The 22,518-nt window shown below is 34.8% G+C and overlaps 1 protein-coding gene across 24 annotated transcripts in view; it reads right to left on the bottom strand.

The window, feature by feature from the left end:
• Window positions 1-605: 605 nt before the first annotated feature.
• The window catches only part of LOC150100409 (coiled-coil domain-containing protein AGAP005037-like), a 1,356,304-nt gene continuing 1,334,391 nt past the window's right edge, over window positions 606-22,518 (bottom strand). For 15 of the 24 annotated variants that reach the window (XM_090403260.1, XM_090403261.1, XM_090403259.1 and 12 more), the window contains one exon: window positions 606-2,618. In XM_090403260.1, coding sequence (XP_090259386.1) covers window positions 1,344-2,618 — 1,275 coding nt within the window. In that variant the 3' untranslated portion in view covers window positions 606-1,343. Of the gene's footprint in view, window positions 2,619-11,502; window positions 11,584-22,518 lie in introns of all 24 variants that reach the window. The other 9 variants (XR_016549299.1, XR_016549301.1, XR_016549297.1 and 6 more) reach the window with 7 other exon arrangements.

Below are 22,518 nucleotides of genomic sequence, written 5' to 3'. Positions count from 1 at the left end.
AAGAATAACAAAAGAATAAAAATAGTTTTTCTCATGGGAGAAACTACTGAAAATTAAGTGTACTTCAGCTTCAACAGTCTTTCATGTTTGATATTACCATAAAAAAATAATTAAACTTTATCATTTATTTCATATTAAACTACAATCAGAAAAGTTATATATGTATATATACATAACCTTAAGGTAACAGATAACATTTCAAAACAATTTGCAAATTTTATATATAAATAGCTGATTTGTTTTCAACTTCTCTTAATGTTGCAGCTGTATATATAAATTAATTATAACAATTTTTTTTTTGTGTGTGTGTTGTATATAGGGAAAATTGAGTTCAACAAGTAGTCTGAATGTAATTTTCATGATATGGTTTGTTTGTTATGATAAGGGTGCGAAGAATATTATGGCAATGTTGAATTTTAAAAGCAATGAATTATGCTAGCAACATAACAGCTTGCATGTTACACAATTTCAGATTGTGTTCTAAGTTGTCTATAAAATTGTCTAATCAGTAATAACTATAATTATATATCCTTATGTAATTAAAATTTGCATAGCCATTGTTCTTATTTGTTAATACGTGAGAATTTAGTAATAGTGTCAGCTGATATGCATACAAACTAGATATTTTTTTATTTCATACTAAGACCAAAATATCAATAAATCACACAGCTGAAATACGTCTCTATGTGGAAAAGCAGTGTATCACAGTTGGTAAAAGTTATATTTTAATATCAGCTCAAACAGGTAGGTAACCAACAACAAAAATTATATTTTAATACTTTGCTGATTGTGATTTCACCAATAGGATAATACATTTTAACAATACAAGTTGAACATGCTCTGTGTTTAATTGGATTGCTGAAAATTTATAGCTTTTATCCATGTTAATGATCTCTCTCTCTCTCCCTGCTAATCAGTATATATTAAGTTTGCCTGAATAAAACTTAACATTACTTCTAACTTCTAACAGTATTATATCAATTTTAAAATTCTTTTCACAAAGTGATACATGCTCTTAAATATTTCAGCTAAATGAAACTTATCAGTTGCAATTTCCAACTTGAGCAGCTGTAAATATGATGTATACAGTGACTAGTCTTCTGGCAGCAATGTTTATTTTTGTGAACAGCTGCATTTTCCTACTAACTTTCATACAGGCATTGCTAAAATCCTGTCCATCAAAACATTAACTACTTGTAAAAAAAAGTCAGTCAAAACTGTTGAGGAATGACCACTGTGTAACTAGGAAACAAAGGCCACACAAACAACAACACTGACCTGCAACCATCAGCACCACAGTTGAAAGAATCTATTCATATCAGTCGATCAGCCTAAACATGATTTCAGAGAATGTCTGTCTCAAAGATCTTGTTTGTAGGGTGCTGGGCATTTGCAATTTTAGAACTAGGACTTATTGATGGGGTGTTAGGTACAGAATTGGCAGTCTGTAATGTTTTGATGCTAGGCATGGTTGTTATGGCTAAGTGCTGCATTGATCCTGAGGCTGGAGTCAGAGACAAAGCTGCCTTTGATAAAATGTTACTTTCACTTCCTGTTTTTTTGAGTTCACTGCGTGGTGGAGAAAATCGCTGTATCACTTGGCCCCTCTGAATTTGTTGAAGCCGGGCATATTGCTCTTGTAACTGCTTCTGTTTTCGAAGTAATTCCTGGTGACGATACTCAAGAAGCTCTTGTCGTGAACGAGGTGGAGTGTGAGGTTGTTGTTTCTTAAGATCACCAGGTATGCTAATTCCATCTGCTGTAATATGTCCAAGTGAAGCTTTTCTTTCTAGCCTAGCTTGAAGGGCTAATTGTAGACCTTCTTGGGAATTGACACTTTCACTACTACTGCTATTGCTGGAGAGCTGACTTACATCATCAGTGATGGCACTTGTTCTGATAACTTCTCCATCTTGCTTTTCTTCACGTGATGCTGATCGACCTGAAATGGCCCTTCTTAGAATTGGCTGGCTAGTGCTTCTACTGGCTGGTTCAGAATTACTCCGACAATGTCCAGAGGAAAATGTTTCTCTTGATGTTATAGAACCTGATGAAACAGGTGTATCTTTTTGTTTTGAGTTTGGAGAAGTGGAAGTTGAAGTGGGGGATGTGAGAGGGGAACGACTAGTTGTACGTGGAGGAGGGGGAGGAGGGACTTTCTTCACAGCTATGGGAGGGGCTGGTAAGGTTTCAGGGCCATTTATTACACTTTGTTTAGCACTCCCAGGGGTACGTGGAGGTGGTTCAAGATTAACTGGTGATATCTTCCCTTCTGGAACTGGAGATGGAGTAGGAGAGAGACTGTTGCAGCTACTGCTGACTTGAAGTTTGTTACCATGATTACTACCACTGCTGCTACTTCCTGGTGTGGGTGATTTGCTTCCAGGAGGACCATAACCATGAGTAGGGGTACGAACAGGAGAATCAGCACTAGGATAAGAGGGAAGGCGTCGCTGAGGTCCTGTAAGTCCAGGTATGACATCTCGCTTTAGCTCTGCTGGTTTTGCAAATGTTTGAAGTTCATCCAGCAGGGCATCTAAGGCATTCTCTCCACGAGCTGCTTTCTGATGACCATCAGGAGGGATGTGAATAACTGTGTGTGTGTCTGAGCTGAAGCTCTATAAGTAAATAAGAAAGAGCACTTAGAGAAAAATACAGTATATGTTCTAATAGGACATTTTATTAACAAATTTAAAAAAATTAAATTCTCTCTTATTATGTAACTAAAAAGCAATATAATAATAGATGTACAATAGTTTGTACATCTATTATAATCCTTTTATTCCCCAAAGAGAACAAACAGAGTTCCTTTGTCTGTCATGCTCACTCTCTCTTCCTCCTCAACTTGAAAAGCTTTTTGAAGACAAATGGAGAGCCAGTGTGTATCATTCAACCTTCAATGATAATGAGATACTGAGCCAAAGTTATCAGTGAATCAAAGCTTTTCAAGTTGAGGAGGAAGAGAGAGTGAGCATGACAGACAACTGCTGCTATCTGTGAGTTATATGGTTGCATTTTTTTTCAGATGTGAGAATAAAATTCTGAGTTTCTGGGAGGAAATCCTGCTTGTCCATGCCAAAGATTGATTAACTTTAGAAATGGCTGAAGAAAGTTCTAGAAAAGTTCCTCTAGTTGATGACTAAAACTGGAACCTGTAACAATCTTTCTTTGGGTGGCCTAATGCTATTGAAGCAAATGTCATTTCCACAGGGCTACACTGCTCCATCTATTATAATTTCTACTACAATTCTATAAAGCCTGGTTTTTATTGCTCTTGATCAGGGATTCTCCAATGGTAGCCTTTGGACCACTTCTGGCCTGCCAGGTTGTTTGATCTAGCCCACCAATTAGTAGCTGAAAAAATTAGTACAAGTTCAATGTGCATTCGTTTTCATGGGAGTTGTTTTGAAACATCACCCAAGCTGAGTATGGTTGTAATTACTGATATTACCAATAGAGATAGCACCTCTCTAATTTTCTTTTTCCTAGTGGTTTGTAATTTAAGGCTTGTTTTGGCAATCTTTCTGTTTTCATTCTTTCAATGTGTTCCATCCATTTATGTTTATATTTTTCTATTACTGATTCCTGGTTTAATTCTTTCATAATTTCTTCATTTCTACATTTCATAATTTCTACATTTGAGCTGATAACTTCATAGTGCCAATATAGGCATTTTATAATTCAGTAAATATATTACTTCCAGTAATTTTCAACACTGGAGCAGCCCATAAAAAAAGATAAATTCAAGGACTAAAAGAAATTTTCCTTTTATTTATTTGTGACATTATATAGTAAATGATTTTAAAAATAATTGTTCATATTAATGAAACCAAACAAATTACACCTTTTTTATCATTAGATGGTCATCTAGCGATAAAATTTTTATCATCTAGCAAGACATAACTGAGTTGTGTGAACTATGTATTATAAATATTTCATTTACAGTTTTTTTGTAAAGTATTCAAACATACCACTTTTATCTTTTTTTGTATTAATTTTTATCTGAAAGTGTTATTTCTCCCACTAACTGATGACTAGCCCTCCAGGGCCCTTTATTTAATTTAATTGAGAAGTCCTGCTTTAGACATATATATATATACATATATATATATATATATATATATATATATATATATATATATAATTTTTTTTATTTGTTTTTGAAAAAAGCAATATACAATGAATGCTGGCATTTTATTATTATATGACACCTTCAGGGAGTCCACAGACTCATCGAGGGAGGGCACTGCTCCACAACTCTGTTTCCACCACTCAATCCACCAACTACACCAATGCCGTCTACCACCCAGTACTACCACTACTAGCATTTTCACAGACCATCACAAACATCCATGCCCATGGCGGGATTCGAACCTGCAGCCTTTTGACTGGAGAGCAGATACGCTAACCACTCGGCCAATGAGAACCAAAAAACCCTCTTTGGCAGATATATTCATCCACCCATCCCATTTTAGTCAGTAAACAAGGTACTCTACTATGGCACTCAAAACTTTTGTCAGTGATCTGTGTGTAACAGAAATTTAAGCAAATCAAACAGGTAGATGCAAATGTATCAAGCAGCCTATAACCAACTGAAAGAAGCTACCAATATTGAGAAATGCAAGTCTACAGGATGTCCAAGAACTTCTCGGGAAACTTTGGATGGATTCATGAATTATTTTTACAGTGTGAAGAATTCAGCATTTCTTTGTCCACTCTTCATAAGGCATTTTGCAGTATCCTGTAATATGCATATTATTCAGCATATCAGTATGATGATGTATGGAGAGATGAAAAATGAAATAAACTGCCTCAAGATTTGTAATTTCAGACAAACAACATTCTGCTTTTCAGAGAATAGAAACACGCACTCAGAAACACAAAAGTACAAATCATTTTTCTCTGCAGAGAACAATAAATAGTAATGTTTTTTTTTTTTTTTTTTTTTTTGAAATGTTAGAAAAATTTACACACTCTTTAATGAGACATCCTGGTATTCATTTTTCAGCTAGATGAAATATTTCCTCACTTTGGAATGCGATAAATTTCCAGTGCCCACTTCTTGAAATGCATTGTTAGGTAGAAAGGAATCAATTTCCTGATAATATCATTGTCTCAAGCTTACAGTCTATAACTTTTTTCCCTTCTGGGAAAAGAATAAAGAGCACATACCAAAAGTTAATTCTCTACAAGAGTTAAAAGAGAAAATTACAGATATGGTAGCTATAGTCACTCCAAGATGTTGGAGTGCATGGGAAGAGCCGAGTTGCATGATGAATGTTTGAAGCTTTACACTCCAAACTGTGATTCTGTTACAACTCTATCTTAATTTTTTCAATAAATACGTCTATTTAAAATACTAGCATTCTTTTGGGTAAACCCGAGTGGTCAGTGTATCTGCTCTCCAGCCAAAAGGCTGTGGGTTTGAATCCCGCCATGGGCATGGATGTTTGTGATTGTCTGTGAAAGTACTAGTGGTGGTAGATGGCATTGGTGTTAGATGATGAAGGTTGGTTGAGTAGTGAGACGAAGAGTTGTAAAGTAGATGCCCTTCCTCGATGAGTCTTTGGACTCCCTGAGGTGTGATGTAATAATAATAATCCTGTGACATATATATTAAATTAAATATATGCTTTCTAATTCCAGTTAAAACAGAATATCATAAAAAAACAAGTAATAAAAAATATCTCTCCACCACATTGCATTTTAGTTATTACTTTTTTTATTTTTATTTTGCACATATTTCCACAAGTCAGCTATGAATAGAAACAGATGGTTGTTTTTGTGATAGAAGAATAATGGATTTTCATAATAATACTTCGCAGTATAAACAACACCAAGAGTAAGAAAATGCATTTATTAAACACACTAATATTTCACTGGTTTTCTATCCAGCATCATCAGAGTGCAATAATAACTGTGACAAGTACACAGCACTAAACTAAGTAATTGTAGAAATTATTTAAATTGTAACTGACACCTAATGTCCTTACATGGCATGCTCTATGGGTCAGATAACTACAGAGTTAATTTAGGTTTTTAAATGATGGTCTCCCAGATCTTTGGTAAATTAATGCAACCATACTTGTTGAGGTTAGGAGGGTGCTTCATAGCTGATGCTGATTCTAAGAATAGCCTCTCAGACCTGTAACGGCTTCTATGTAATAAAGATGTTTTTCTCCATCTGATCCTATGTGAAAGAGTATCCAGAGCATGATATGCCAATCCTGACTTGCCATACAGATGATCTTGGATGCAATTTGTGATTTACAAGGTTGATGTTAACTGATGATGTAGTGTGGAGATCATATTTGCAGAGAACGTTGGCTATTTTTTCTGATTGTGCCATGTAAGGACATTATGTGTCAGTTACAATTTAAATTGTTTCTACAATTACTTAGTTTAGTGCTGTATGCCTGTTACAGTTATCGTTGTGATAGGCACACATGATGATGCTGGGTAGAAAACCAGCAAAATATTAGGGAGTTTAATAAATGCTAAATGCATTTTTCCCCTCTTGGTGTTGTTTATACCGTTAAGTATTATTATAAATAACATATAACATCTAAGCCTTTCTTTACATAAATAATGGATTTTATTAATGAGTGTTTCTGAAATGTTTCTGCTATTAGAGGAAATTTATTTATGCAAGTTATGATCTTTACTACGGTAATGATCACATATGCAAGCATATTTGAAATTCTGTCCCCTCACTTGGTTTGAGTTATATATTATATAATATATGAAAAATTATATTATTATCTACCCTATACCCTAATATTAGCAAACAACAGTTTTCAGATGAAACCAATTTACAACTGTGATTTTTGTGACTTAATTACAAGTTGCTCAAAGCCTGTTCCCTTATAGTGTACTCAAATATCTAGCTACCGTCTTCCCCCCCCCCCCCATTAGTATATCATGTTCATTTCTTAATATCATACCATCACCTTTCTTACTAGAGGCTTGAAAAAATACTGTTTGGTCTCTAGAACAGGGTTTCTGGATTAAATTTCTGTGGTCTGCGGACCGGTGCCGGTCCACGGAAATTTCCTGGCAGTCCACCAAAAATTTCTTCGTCTCTCAGAAACAACATTCCAGCCACATATATCAAACTTTCTAAACTCTAAGCAGCAGCAGATGTTGCACTAACTAAAAATTGTAATTTTATAACATTGGATTTAATAATAAAATACTGTCTACATTGGTTTATGTTTCTGTTTTAGACATCAGCCGGTCCGCAAAATGTTTCTCCTATTCTCCCCAGTCTGCAGGTGTAAAAAAAGGTTGAAGAATGCTGATTTAGATTATTTAATTTTTAACTGAATTGTGGTAGTAATGTACTATAAGTTTACAAATTTTTGTATTGGTGAGATTCACATTGAGAAAAAAATACTCTTGGATTCTTCATCAATAAAAGTAAATACTCAAAGGAATCATGAGTTAACGGGTGTCAATTATTGATATACAAAAAAGAAAAAAAAATTATATAGGATTGCAGTTTTAACTGAACTGTGTAAACAGAATACTTTCCACAGCTCCTGTGGATCCAGAATGTATTTGCTTAGTGAAGAAGACTCAAAATAAATGGGTAGTAGTTAATAGATAATATAGCATACACATACTTGAGATAGTAATTAACTCTCTCTTAATGGAATGTAAGTATGCTTCTGGGGTAACATGGTTTTAAAATGTGGTTGTGTCTGGACAACTTGTGGCAAAGTAACCAAAAGTAGTTACAAAATAATTCTGTGCCAGCTTAGCTGGCTGAGAGGGACTACATCTTCATTCTCCAACCAATGCCTATGATTCTGAATCCTACTTTGGGCATGGGTGTTTGCAAATATTCAGATGAATTTCATTGCCTTGTGTTGAGACCATACAGCACAAAGTGGATTAAAAAAAAGTTTTAATGTTTGTTCTAACCCCTAAAACATTTATGGTACTATAGGTTTAGAGAAATTCATCATTTATTCCCACCCTTTCATGGGTGGGAATAAATGATGAATATATATATATATATATATATATATATATATATCATTTATTCACATTAACACATAAGAAAAATACATAGAAATGGAAAACACAGTTAGAAAGAAGAAACACTTATTGATGGAGTGATAGGATTTTTTTGAGGTCATGTCAAGAGCATTGTGAATTTGATTCACTACATGAAAGAAACTAAATGAGAGCACAGCAACATGCACTAGCTTCTCTCATACTACTTCAGTCTTATGTAGAAGAGGGGAACTATCTTCATTATCATGTTGTTTTCAAGACCAAGTCATGAAGTTTATCATTAATCACAAACACGAAAAAGTCAAGGTTACCTTCAATTAGGAAACTGAAGATTTAGAGTCTTGATTTGAAATGCAAAGTGGAACTTTTGGTGAGCTATAATGATTTGAGATGAATAATTAATGCTGAGATATATTCTGATTTGCTGAAACACTTACCTGAAGCCATTTCAAGGTTTCCAAAGTCAAGGGATCATCCTTCTTTATGACAATGCCTTGCCACAAACTTCAAAATTGTATTCAGGTGTCTGAATACAATTTGGGATGATGTGTCAGCATCCTTCCAAATAGCCCACACCTTGCTCCCAGTAGTTTTCACTTCTTTTCACAGTTGAAAAGAATCAATAGGTAGATGCTAATTCGTCTCATTTATGGATACATAAAGTGAAAGGATCACACTTGTACAGTTGGAGAAGCAGAGCATGGTCAAGTTTATTAAACATAATAAGAAATAATAAATCTGTTCGATGACTATACAGATAAATAGCGAATTTATGATGAAGATGCCAGTGTAGCCTTGTGGCAATGTTTCCTATACCATAATGCTAAATCACTAGAAGGAAGACCACTACAGGTGAATTTCTGTCAACCAGACAATTTTTTTTTTCTATTTTTTTTCAGTTAGTTCCCCAGTCATTCAATCTTGGGAGGAGCAGGCCAGTAGGGTTTCCCCTCTGATAAACTTTAGTTTTTCATCATGCATCCCAGAAGAATCAACTGTAGAACTCACACTATTAAAAACAATTAGGGTTTATGGTCATGAGATGTCAGCAGTTGTCTGTTATGCTCTCACCCTAATACATCTTAAATAATATTCTCTAGCCATGATGGACTGATCTTTGATGACTAAGTAAGGCCCCCCCCCCCCACCTCCATATCCAAAAATGTTTGTTAGTGCTAAAAGAACTCCAGCCACTTACTCCTTTGAGGAATGAAAGGCATTCCTTAAGGTATTTTTTCCCCCAATATATATATTTGATCAAATGGTTTATTACAATTATGCCAAAGCAACAAGTAAGTATCATATCTGCAAACTGCATGTGTTCTATGGCTGGGTTCATTTTTAGAAAGACAGAAAACCTGAGGAACACAGCTATCTCCTTATGAGAATGGTCAATTCGCCTTTAGGTGAGAAGCCCTTTATTAACTCTTATAAATGTTCCTCTCTTTCTTTGACAAGAATCAAACATAGGTCTTTCCAAAATCCTATGGCATTGTTGCTATTGATTGTACTACAGGAAAGCTTTACATTTGTTTTCTTGCATTAAATAATGTATAAAATATGTCTTGTAAACATATTTTCAAACAACCATTTCCATCAATGGTCTCTCATTGAAATTGATTATTGCCAACTTTTTTCTACTCATGAGAAATCAAACACATTTGAAATGAATTCAGTACTTGAATGGAAGTTTTCTGGTTACAAAGTTAGCAATAGAGTAAATGTAAAATCCTACAACTCATTTTTGATGTCATCTTCTGTACTTCAGGAGAAGTGTGATATGTTTGTTCCAAGTATGAGGAAAGTAGATAGGTAAATACTAAGAAATAGTATATGTGTGTGAGTCAATGTTACAAAGCTGACAAACCAACCAACCATCAAACTAAGTGGCTTTGAGCATAGCATATAGTCATCGTCTAATGTGCCAGTGCAGGTGTCATGAAAACTATCATCCTGCTGGAATTCTCACCCCTGCTGACATTGACAAAATTGTCATATTACATGCTATGGGAATCACTGGTCTAAAATGTAACAAGAATGGTTCAATAACTAGGAAACATTCAATAAGCTGTCTTCTTGACTAAGCTGCTGATGTGAGAAGCCAGCAATATTAAAATAATCATGGCATCTAACAAATAGGATAAGGTTTATACACAACACATTATAACAATGGTCTGCAAAGCAACATATCTGAATGCACAATGCATCAAATACTATCACTGATGAGATGTAGCAACAGAAGACTTCACCTAGGGACAGGAGCATGACACTTAAGCAGAGGAAAAGGTCAGCTGGTCTGACAATCCCACTTCTAGTTGTTCCATAGACCAGGGTATGCTTGACAACAGCATCAATCAGTGAGTACCTCATGCCAGGTGGCACTATGGCAGATGGTGGTTGTGTGTGCATGGGGGGGGGGTATTTATGGCATGTATCAGATCCCTTGATAATTCCACAGTTAAGCATTGTTTCAGACCAGGGTACATCCTGTTATGCTTATCTATCTGGTAATGGTCACTTTCTAGCAGAAAAATGCACCACATCACAAAGCACATATCTTCAGGAATGTTTCCAATAACACAAAGGTAACTTTACCATACTTCACTGTTCTCAGTGATACTAGATTTCAACCCAATGAATATCAGGTGGAATAGGCTATTCACAATAACCAACAGTTCAGTCAGAAGCAGCTGAAAGATGCAATAAAGTTCAGCATGGTCATGTCCCAAAAGTTTATGCTGTTCTCATGGCTCACTATATGCAGGCATGCCTAACAACTGGCCAATCACTGTATATTTTGGATTTACAAGATTAAATTGTAACAGTAGTTCAGATATATTCAATTATTCTGTTCAAAAGTCTTGAGAAATGTGTTGCATGTAAAATTTTATACAGTTTTACATAGCAACTGTATAAAATTTTACATGAAAACATTTGCATTTTTTCATTCAGCACATACACTTACACCCTTAACTGTTTTGCAAATTGTTATTCTTATAATAATCTTGAATTAGTGTTAAGCTGTAGCATCATTGGCATTAGATAATTCAGAAACCCTTCTCTAGCTACAGTGTGATACTTTTAAACCACATTAGGCCTCTAATAATTAGGATGGAGGTCCTATACAGATATTAAGAAAAAGTATTAGAAAAGTAAGTCTGAATTAGAGTACAAAAGTAGGGGATGATAATGGATAGATTTTCCATGGGGGAAAGTTTGAATTTATTGAGGAAAGATCTCACTATAGTAATTCAGTTACCATTTATTATAAAGTTTTGGCAGTAGTTAACATGGGGAAAGGCATATACAGTATTTTTTTTTTAAATTCACAAAGCCTATTATTAGAGTGCAATAAAGTTATTATTATTGATTTTTTTTTTCAAATGTGGTCAAGCATCCATGTGACAAAATGTATCCTAAGGGAAGATCTTGATTTAGTAAACACATTACAACTTAAAACAGTGATAAGCTATAAATCACCTGCATGTTTTCTGTTTCTCATAAGATTTTTATTTCTATTTCTAGTCAATGAATTGAAGTTTCTTATCTTTGAAAAATATACTGAAATTACAAAAAAGTAACGGAAATTAAATATTTAATATTTGATCAAATATTTCATGTGTTATCAAATTAATATGTTTGGTTTTTAATCAAACTTATTAAATCTGATTCTAATCATCAATTGATTTGCAAAAAATATACAATCATTTGATGATTTTAGATATAATATAATCACTATGTTTAGACATAAACATAGTGATTCAGATAGCATAATAATTCAAAGAGCAAACATTCTTTTTAAAAGAATTTCATAATCATATTCCATTTATCATATATGCAAAATAAGGGAAATCAGCATAAATGATAATTAATAAAATATGAATATTTATGGTTAGCTATAAATTTATTAATAACTATATTTTTAAGGAAATTACAACAGATAATATTAACTAAAATAAATTGAATTAATACTTCCAATATTTTGGCAAAGCCAAATTGCCATCATCAGGGAACAGAATATAATAAGATATATGCACCCAAGCCCTACACTAAGTAATGCAGATGAAGCATGTCAATTGAGAGTAGGCTGAAATATTGGAAGTATTAATTAAATTTATTTCAGTTAATCTACGTTGTAATTTCCTTAAAAAATTCAGTTATGAATAGCCAATGTATAAGCCTTACCACAAGAGAGCCAGAGGTGTGCTGCCAAATTTTGATAGTAAAAATATTTTCATCCAAATTACAGTGCATTTTTGCCTATTTATATAATTATATTTGTATAAAAACTTGCACCGCCAATCGACTGCCAGCAATAAGACAATGATTACATCATCAAGTACTGCAGGTGCTGTACTGAAGTCAATAAAGTGTAAACTGCAAAATACTATCTGTATTTTTAACGTACAATTAATATACAATTTACAGTTAATTCCATGAGCATTGAGTATTAAGAAAAAGGTCTGTTGAAACAGAAATTTGCATTATCAAGTGTGGCACAGTCTGAAAATCATTGATCTAGAGTTAGCAATAGTTGTTTTCTCCACTCTCTACAAACACTAAATTGTTAAGTTTATAAGGTGATAATAGGAATTCTATTAGCCTGTCCAGGCTTTGGTAGCAGAAGCATTTGAAAAGGGAGATCTGGTTATAGAGGAGTATTATGATTGTAGTCTTTTTTTTTTTTTTTTTTTTGAGGAGACAAATGGTTGCAGCTAGTTTAGTTATTTTGATTATTAATTATGCATGTGACTCACACTAACTATTATTACACATTACACTTCTTATCTCTCTCTCCTTAAATTCATTCACTGACAAAGCATTCACAAGCCATTTGGAAACCCATTCCACTTATTCACAGCTCCTCATGCTTACACCAACACAATTTCCAGGGATGACCTCTTGTTTTTTTTCTATCCTATCATGTAATGAAAAATTTCTTCAGCATCTGTTCTATAAAACCATTTTAATACTGTTTTAATAAGATTTCTATCACATCCTCTTTTTTCTGCTTGATAACTAAATTTTGTAACCTACAAAAAGATGCAATAGCATCATTACCGTCAGAATAGCATCAGTATGCAAAAGAGGTGACTAGAACCAGAGGAAATTTTATAAGGAATTTTCAACTGGAGGTGAGTTAGCTAATTTCAAATGGATATGGCAGAGTTTTTCTTTCAGGAAACTCAAGTTTTTCATTCTGCAAAACAGATAAACTGGCTGAAGAATACACATGCAAATACATGGAATTAATGGGCATAAAGCCTTAGTTTTTGGCCCAACCAAACACTAACTGTAATTCCAGAATCCATATCCATTCCAGCTTCCATCTGCACAAAACAGATGGAAGCTGGAATGGATATACCCCTCCCCCCCACACACACAGACACCAACAAAATCCACTGCACAAAACAGATGGAAAAGCTGGAATGGATATACCCTCCCCCACAGACACCAACAAAAACTGGCAAGAAAACAGAAAGTGGAAGCTGTTTGAGGACAAGATTCTTTTCGTTTTCAAACAGCTTCTTGTCTTCTACTTTCTGAAAATAATAACCAATCTTAAACCCATAAACCTAACTGATAACAGATAGTGAGTTACGTGGCATCTGGCATAATGCCATTTAACAGAATGTGATCAAGTTTTTACCAAGCAATAACTATTAAGGCTCAAAAATTTACATATTATATTATGAGCGGATTATTCATAATTTTGTTTCATGTTAATTTTTATTTTTGCATTCCAGCACTGTTTTTCATGGTGCAGTAATCTTAATATACATTAACAGCCATGTGTGAATAGATTATCTGTACTTTGTTTCATTTGGAGTATGATTTGCTAATATTGTCTGATCATTATTTAGTACAGATGAATTGTAAAGATTTTTTTTTCTTTTATGTAAATCCCACCTATGAAAGATCGCCAGTAGTAAGGATCAGATACTCTGGAAATCCTGCTCTAGGGACCATACATGGAATTTTTAAGCCACTTCAAGTCTGTAATAAGCAGTGTGATAGCCTCACAGTGGTGATGAAATTCATCTCCTACTTAAAGACATTTACAAACAAACATGCCTGCATTGGGATTCAAATCCATGACCTACTGGTTGGAAAGGTGGATAGTACAACATAACTTTTCTGCTATATACTTAGCCAACCATGTTAGATAGATTACTTCTGATTTATTTTATTTATTGGCGCATCACTTACATTTTCTGTTGGTACTTTCACCTATATCGAATAAGATGTGAACAAATAGCATGTTTGTGTTTCTGTGTAATTTTTTTTTTTTTTTAATCCCAATCATAAAATTAACATTGTATGCTAAATAAATAAAGAGAAAAGAGTTCATATCCAAATCCCCTCCTCACTGCACTACCCTACAAGGAGGAGCACTGTATATGAATACCCTACAAGGAGGAATGTGAATGCCAAAGCGTAGGGACGCTGTCAGTACAAAAATTAATTTGTAAATAGTTTCGAAATTCATTTATTGTTAATGACTTAATTTCATTGACATTTCATAAATGTTAAAGAAACTGCTGCATACCAACTTAATTGAACTTATCTCAGGTAATGGATATACGTGGAATCTAAACATTACCTCATACATGTGAGGCAATGTTTAGATTCTCTAAGCAAAAAAACAAATCACAAAATAAATCTATAAACACTAATGACCTTTAAATAGAAATACTCAAGTCTGTTTTATTTTTTCACTGTTTTTTTCTGATTTTGAGATTATGCTGAAATATTTGGTTGTGATATTATTTGACTTATCTCAGCTTTAGAACTTGGTTTGACAACTGTCTCTTTTAAATTAGGATGACCTCAGCTACAAGCAGAGATTAATGTCTAAATATGTTCATTAAAAGATAAAGAATTTTCTCTTATTCAGCCTCTCTGCATAAATATCCGTGACATCTTTCCCACGCCTACATACATACTATATTCATGGCGTCGAACCATTTTTGAGAAATCTACGGTGTTTACTTTATTTGTCTTCTGCTCAGACCTATGCAATGATTTGCCTTTTACCACCATGTTGTATCAGTGTGCTAACAAAAACAATGAATCTATGATAATATTGCTTAGGAAAGTTATTTCAACACTGTTCCACATTCAAATATCTCCCGCTAATAATTAATCTACAATTTAGGCAATATTGGCAAACATTTCAATATAAAATTTACTTATCTTGCTGCAGCCCTCACGATGATTGATGTTTAACTTAATAATCAAACTAAAAAATGTTTTAAGTATTTGTTGCCCAAGAAACATGAGGCTGAGGCCATCCACCTCCTCCCTCTTCAGGAATGGAAGACAATGCCTTATATATATCTGCATATTTTCCTTTGTAAACCATGCCAGAAAATCAGTCCTTTATTTGTAATATTTTTTTGAATCTGTAAATAAACTTAATGGCTAACTCCAGATCTTTATCTAATGTCGCATTTCTCAATTTCTATCCTTCTTCTGACATGGTCTGTAACACATGATCCAACGTTTCCCTGATAATGTCCTCATATAGAGGATACAAGCTTTTCCAAGAAAAAGTAAGTTTCCTGGAAAAGTTTTTTTTACCTTACATTATTAAGGTATCCAAAAAAGGGAAGACCGTTGTTGGATTCGCGTTCAATAATGAACTTGATATGGAAGTACAAGAAGTTTATTATATCCAGAAATTGTAGTAATTCTGTTTCTGAGTGGGACCAGACTGCAAAGACATTACTGATGCATCCACCTGCCATTCTACAATCTGGTGTGAAAAGAATTTCCATACCCCTATCTTAAAAAGAAAACATCTGAACAAATAGCAAGGATTCTTTGTAGGTACAGTTTATAAACTTCCTTCAAATCAGCTTGGAAGCTCTCTTCTACCATTTACAAAGGACTAATTACCTCCTAACACTTTTTCCAGGTGTTTATCAAGTTAGTTCCTTGTTCATGTCATCTTTGTTACTTTGGACAGATTGGCTGCTCTGCTGAGACTGGAATCCAAGAACATCAGGACCATGTGGCATTTTTGAGGTCAGACAACTCTGGCCTTGTTTCCCCATGCTACTAACCCATCTAGACACAAAGTTCTTTGGAACCAGACCAAGCTTCTTCATTCCAGTGGATTCATATTTGATTGTCTTTTCCTCAAAACTTGTGAAACACTACAAAATCTTCTGGACATTTACTTTGCTGATTGAATGACAGTTACAAACTTTTGTAAAGTAATTAATATTAACTGTTCTTATTTTTTTTAACAATATTGTTGGAAGTTTTTCCACTTGGTTATACTATAAGTTAAAGATGCCAAGAAATTATATTCTTGGTTTAATCCTTTATCCAAGTGTAAGCAAACAAAGTTTGTGCCTGAAATATTTTCAGGACTGGGCAAGCAACTCATATATAGAAGCTAATGACTTCGCATCACTTGCTTTATATCCCATATATGGGCATTATGGACATGTATAATACATAACATTATACATGTCCGTAAGGATGTGTGCTTTGCATTATGGGATATCTCATATACAGGCATTAAGGACATGTATAATGCATAGCATTATACATGTCTGTAAGGATATGTGCTTTGCATTATGAGATACTAAGGCAAGTGATGTGAAGTCATTAGCTTCTATATACGAGTTGCCCAGTCCTGAAAATACTTCAGGCACATATTTTGTTTGCTTACACTTGGATAAAAGATTAAACCAAGAATATACTTTCTTGGCATCTTTAATATTGATTTAGGTTATTTAATTTTAGTTGCAGAAGATATTCTATTTGTTCCTTTGAACTCTTGATAGTGCATTCCCGTCAACTCAGCTGTGATTGAGATATAAGCTAGTAAGCACATACTACCTGACTCATATCTTATGATTCATGTTTTGAATGTAGTTACCAGTCTTCCATGTCACACTGGATGAAATATATATTGGAAATTTTTAATAAATTCTATATTTTTTCTCTACATATGTTAGCCATGTAAATGTTTGGAAATATTCTCCAGATATTTTATAACTTCTTCCTTCAGTACATTCACATCTCTCTCTCTCTCTCTCTGAGCTTGGTCAACTCATCAATTAACCTCTTTTGGATCTCAACATTTCCCTGTGTTCACTTTCATCTGTTTTGTCCTTTATGGTTCCTGCTGATATTCTGATTATATATTTCTTCTGTGCTGTATGTTTCTTTTGTACCATAGTATTTATTCATATACTTGCACTCTGCTGCCACTTTGCCTTATACTTTTCAACCAAGTTTACTTCATTGTATTTTGATCTATACCATTCTTCCATTTCCAGAGAAATCAGATTTTAAGGCTCTTTTCTATTGAATTAATTTTAGTTTCATTACAGACTGTTTTTTCACTTGGTTATAGAATAAATTATACTTGCCAAGAAATTATATTCTTGTTTAATCCTTTACCCAACTCTAAGCAAACATGTGATAATATATGTAATATTATGGGAAAATATTACATATATTATCATTTCTGACATGTATGATGCTATGTATTATGGGAAGGGTCACTAGATCTTTACTAAGGTCTCATCAGTGGGAACCAGACCCAGAAAGATACCAAGGTTAAATTAAAGCAGGTACCTCAGTGCTGAAGATATTTTCAGGTGCAAACTTTGTTTGCTTACACTTGGATAAAGGATTAAACTAAATTTATTATAGTCTAACTAAGTGCAAAATAAACTTCCAACATCTTTCTCTAAATCCAGAGTAATTCAATAATAAGGTGGTACACCTGTTGGCAACTCGTATAGGTAAATATGACCTCTCCTATTGCTTCTGCTTTAGTATCTCCACGTTTGGGTCTGCCTCTCACTGATGAGACCTCAATAAAGGTCAAACCGATCTGGGTAGTGGCCCTTCCCTTAATGCATAGCAGTATACATGTCTGCAAGGAGATATGCTGTGCATTATGGGAGATACCGAGACAAGGAGTGATGAGAACTTGGTCCACCTTTGCTCGGAGTTGCACCACCGTATCTCAGTCCTGAAGATATTTTTCAGGTGCAAACTTTGTTTGCTTACACTTGGATAAAGGATTAAGCTAAATTTATTATAAACTTCCAAAAGCAGGTAATATATTTTCCATATACAAGTAGCAGAAAGGTATATCACCTTATTAAAATACTTTGGAACAGCAATCAGAACTGTAAGAAGTTTTTTTCACTTGGTTACAAAGTAATAAAGAAAGGTACCAAGTTACTTTCCAAGAAATTTGCATCATGTATGTATTTTGCAAAAAAGGGCAAAATGTGCTTTTGTGAAATCTGATATCCCCATTTGACAGGTCAAATGCTATCCAACTTAGAATCCCACGTTTTGATCTGCTCTGGCTAAAGATTTTCTTATCTCACTTTACAGCCTTCACTACTCTCCTAACTCTGACAGTCCTGTTGTACTTTTTTGACTACATATCACTAAAATTGATTTCTTACAAACTAATTACCCAAATTGTGATATTTGGGGACTTTAACATCCATAACACAAACTTCAGAGATCAAGCTGGTAGGGAAGCTGAATCATTTGCCATCAGTCAATAACTAACACAAACAGTCAACCTACCAACCAGAATACCAGACAATCTTCATCATTCTACCAACATTCTTGATCTTTTTTTAATCAATTCTCCCTCCAAATATACTGTGGATGTCTGCTCTTCCCTTGGCCACTCTGACCACAATCTTAATCAAGTATCCTTTTCTACAGTTTATCTTCTGTCCAGCCAATCTCACTCTCATATCCTATGGCACTATAATTGTGTCCAATGGGATGACCTCTGGAATTTTTATGCTTCTTTTTAATGGTCAGATTACTGCTTTCACTCTCATGATCCAAACACCTGTACTGAACTAGTAACCAAAACAAGCCTCAGTGGAATGTGAGCCTTCATTCTCCACTTCACTGTAAACCCCTGACCTGTATGCAAGCCCTGGTTTTAAAAAATAAAAAAAAATTTTAAAAAAAAAGTGCTTCTGTCATCCATGATAAAAATGCAGCTTATGTTCAATGGTTTAAATTAAAAACTCCATCTTCTCATTCAGCTTACACAACAGCTAAAAACATGTAAAAAAAAGTTATCAACAATTCCAAAGCAGACTTCATAAGAATGTAATGCAATAAACTCACCTCCTGCTCAACTGGCAGTCAAGCCTTCTGGTCCCTTGCTAATGCTGCTGGGCATAACTTCTGCCCATCCATGTTGCCACCTCTCTCTCTCGCATCCTGATGGCACTATGGTAGCCTCATCCAAGGAAAAGGCAGACCACTTGGCATCAGTTTTTTCCTCCAACTTCTGCCTGGACAAACAAAGAAAATCACATCCCATACTTCCACAAACTGCCCACAGCATGCCTCCTCTAAACTTTCACCAAAAGGACATTAGAAAAACCCTCATTAATCTTGATACTAATAAGGCTCCTAGTACAGATGATATTCCTCTGGTTATGCTCAAGACTAGTGCTCCAGAATTGACACCCATCCTGTATTGTTTATATAAACTTTCATATTCTACTGGCATCTACCCAACAGCATGGAAGCAAGTCCACATCCAGCCTATACCCCAAAAAGGGCGACAAATGTCGGCCATCAGTTAATTAGTAATCACCAATTAGCAATCACAATATGCTATTCTCCAGCCTCCTAGCTAATCTCACCCACCTTTGGACTCAGGCCAAGAAAAGATTTGGAGAAACTCATGTTATCGCTATCAATATTGCTAAGGTATTTGATCATGTCTGGCACCAAGGTCTCCTGAACAAACTACAACCTTACTGCCTCTCTTCTACAATTTGTGATTAGATTGCCAGGTTCCTCACTGGTTGTTCATTGCATGCCATGGTGGATGACTTCCTCTCATCAGATTTTCCCATAAATGCTGGAGTGCCTCAGGGTTCTGTGCTCTCATCCATGCTCTTCCTCCTTTACATCAATGACCTTCTTTCTCTGACTTCAAATGCCATTCACAGCTTTGCTGATGACAGTACTCTTCGTTCCCCTTCATCATTCAATAAACCCTGCAGTAGCCTAATGTTAGATACCTCAAGAAATTCCATAACCAGTAACTTGAACACTGACCTCCTCAAGCCTGCCTTATTACCCACAAGAAAAATCCTATCTCATCTCCTCTCATTTTTGATAATACTGGAGTTTCCTTTCAAGATCAACTTTCTCTTCTTGGGTTTACTGTCACATAGCCTCCTAAGCCTCTATAAAGATTTGTGTTCCTTTTTGTTCTAAATATGACTTCTCTTCTAAACTCCTAAGACTCTATAAGTCTCAGATCTGTCCAACTTTGTAGTACTGTTCTCAGGTTTTTAGGGTGGAGAACCCAAGACCTCTCTAAGAATTCTTGATTATATTCAGAAGAGGGCAATCCGTTTAATCGATGGCTCTTCACTTACAGACTCCCTTCAGACACAGGGGCACTCTGTTTCAGAGCTTTCTATAGGTACGATATGATATTCGCATTAATTAAACTATGGTATCTTTCTGGGTATGGCTACCACTGATCTTTGGGTTTACTTGCTTGCTTCCTGGGAAGTAGAGTGGTTTTGCTCGGTAGTGAGTTTTTGCCTGTCATCACTGAGTGGAACTACTGCTGAGTTTCTTGTCCTAGAGTGTTTCAGGTCAGGGGTGATAAGTTTAGTAGTGATCCTTTAAGGTCAATAAGTGGAATTTAGAGTGACCTCAGAGTTTTTGGAGAAGTACCCTTGCACTTTATAATAATACTTCAGTAAACGTTAAAACCAGTCTAGGTGGAGTGGGTGTGGCTCACACCGATGACACCTCAGTAAACATTGAAACCAGTTTACGTTGTGCATTTCCCCATAATGCATAGCATTATACACATTTGAAAGGAATGTGTATATTGTTTGGTAACTTTCTGATCCCACCTTTGATATCTCAATAAATGTTGAAACCAGTCCAAGTGATGACATTTCCCATAATGCACATCACTGTATACTTCTGGAAGGAAATGTACTTTGGGTATGGCTTCACTGAGTTAACAGATGTAAAGTAACATCAGTTAATTTACATCAAGTTACTTTACTCTGTAGACAAGTAGCCTAGATGTGAAGACAATTCACATGCCAACAAAGTTTGCTTACACCGAGGTAAAGGATTAAACAAAATGTCATTTCTTGGCAAGTATAATTTAATTTCAGTGTCTTCCATGAAATCCCTTGTTTGGCTTTTTGTCTTTGGACTGTTTCTTTCCCTGTCCTCTTGGTTACAGATACCACTTTGTTGTTTCTATTGTCAATTCCATAATGTATTTTAATTCTTTCTCAAGCATCTCTGTGAGCTTCTTATGACATTGAAAGTTTATTTTCTGTTGTTATTTGAGTTTTAACTTGATATTGGCAATCACAAACCTATGATCTGAATCCATATCTACTCTTTGGAATGTCCGACTCTGATGCAGTGATGTGGCCCATCTCATCAGTAGCATGTTATTCGTTTTTCAATCAGGTGATTGTCTTCCAAAAAGACTGCATGTCATGACTATAATTTTTTTTGCTGGAATTTTCCAGATTACCGAGAAGTGGCATGGTAATTTGCAATAAAAATTCCAGCAAAATAAAAATTTGCCTCCTCTTTCAGTGCCTTCTCCATATTTGCTCATTACTCTTTTCCATTCCTCATTGTTTTCTGATCATGACATTCCAGTTTCCTCTGATGATTAGTATATTTCTCTTTGGTATTGATTTCAAGATTAAGTGTTTATAAAATAGCTATTTCTTCTTCGGTACTTTCTGAAGTGAGAGAGTAAAGTTGGATGCACTGTAAAATTAAATGATCTTGCCATTATAAGTTTTGTACTCTAATCAACTGGTTTGTACTCTAATGCTTCTGTGCCCCTTTTACTGAGAATTCTGACCTGTGCTTCATAATTTTTCCACTTTTCATCTACCTTGATTCTCTCTCTCTCTCTCCAGTGCATCTCTGCTAATCTAAGTTGACAGATAGATGACCTGTTCACTCACAGTCGGGTAACATTTACCTTTCATTTATACTCTTATTTCATTAGATTTAAATTGCATCGAAAGAATGTTTGGAAAGAGAATGAAACTGGTGAGCAGAAGTGTGACAAAAGGAAAAAGGATGAGATGAACAACAGAATGGGAAAAAAAAAATGCAATTCTGAATGGCAAGGTCAGTGTTGCATGTGGTAAGAGTCACAGCAAGAATGAAACAATTGAAAATGAAGAGAATGACCAAATGTTAATGGGAAAGATAGCATGCTTATGTGGAGTTCTTAAGAGAACAAAACATGAGATTTAATGGTTGGAGAAATGCCTGGTATGACACAAATGAAAGAAGGGAGAAGGATGCAAGGTGAGATAAAGAAGAGTATGAAAGAGTGAAAGGAGTTATGTATGATGATTCAGTGACAAGAGGTGCATTTGAGGAGAGTGTGACAAAATTGTGTTTCCTTGGAGCCAAGATTAAGGATGTTAGTGATGCAGAGAGTGAAGG

The sequence above is a fragment of the Typopeltis vanoorti genome, chromosome 13 (assembly GCF_054136105.1).
Source record: "Typopeltis vanoorti isolate ZY-2024b chromosome 13, IOZ_Tvanoo_1.0, whole genome shotgun sequence".
Classification (NCBI taxonomy): domain Eukaryota; kingdom Metazoa; phylum Arthropoda; class Arachnida; order Uropygi; family Thelyphonidae; genus Typopeltis; species Typopeltis vanoorti.
The sequence above is the reverse complement of the archived record's forward strand: the minus strand, read 5'-3'. Positions and strand labels throughout refer to the sequence as shown.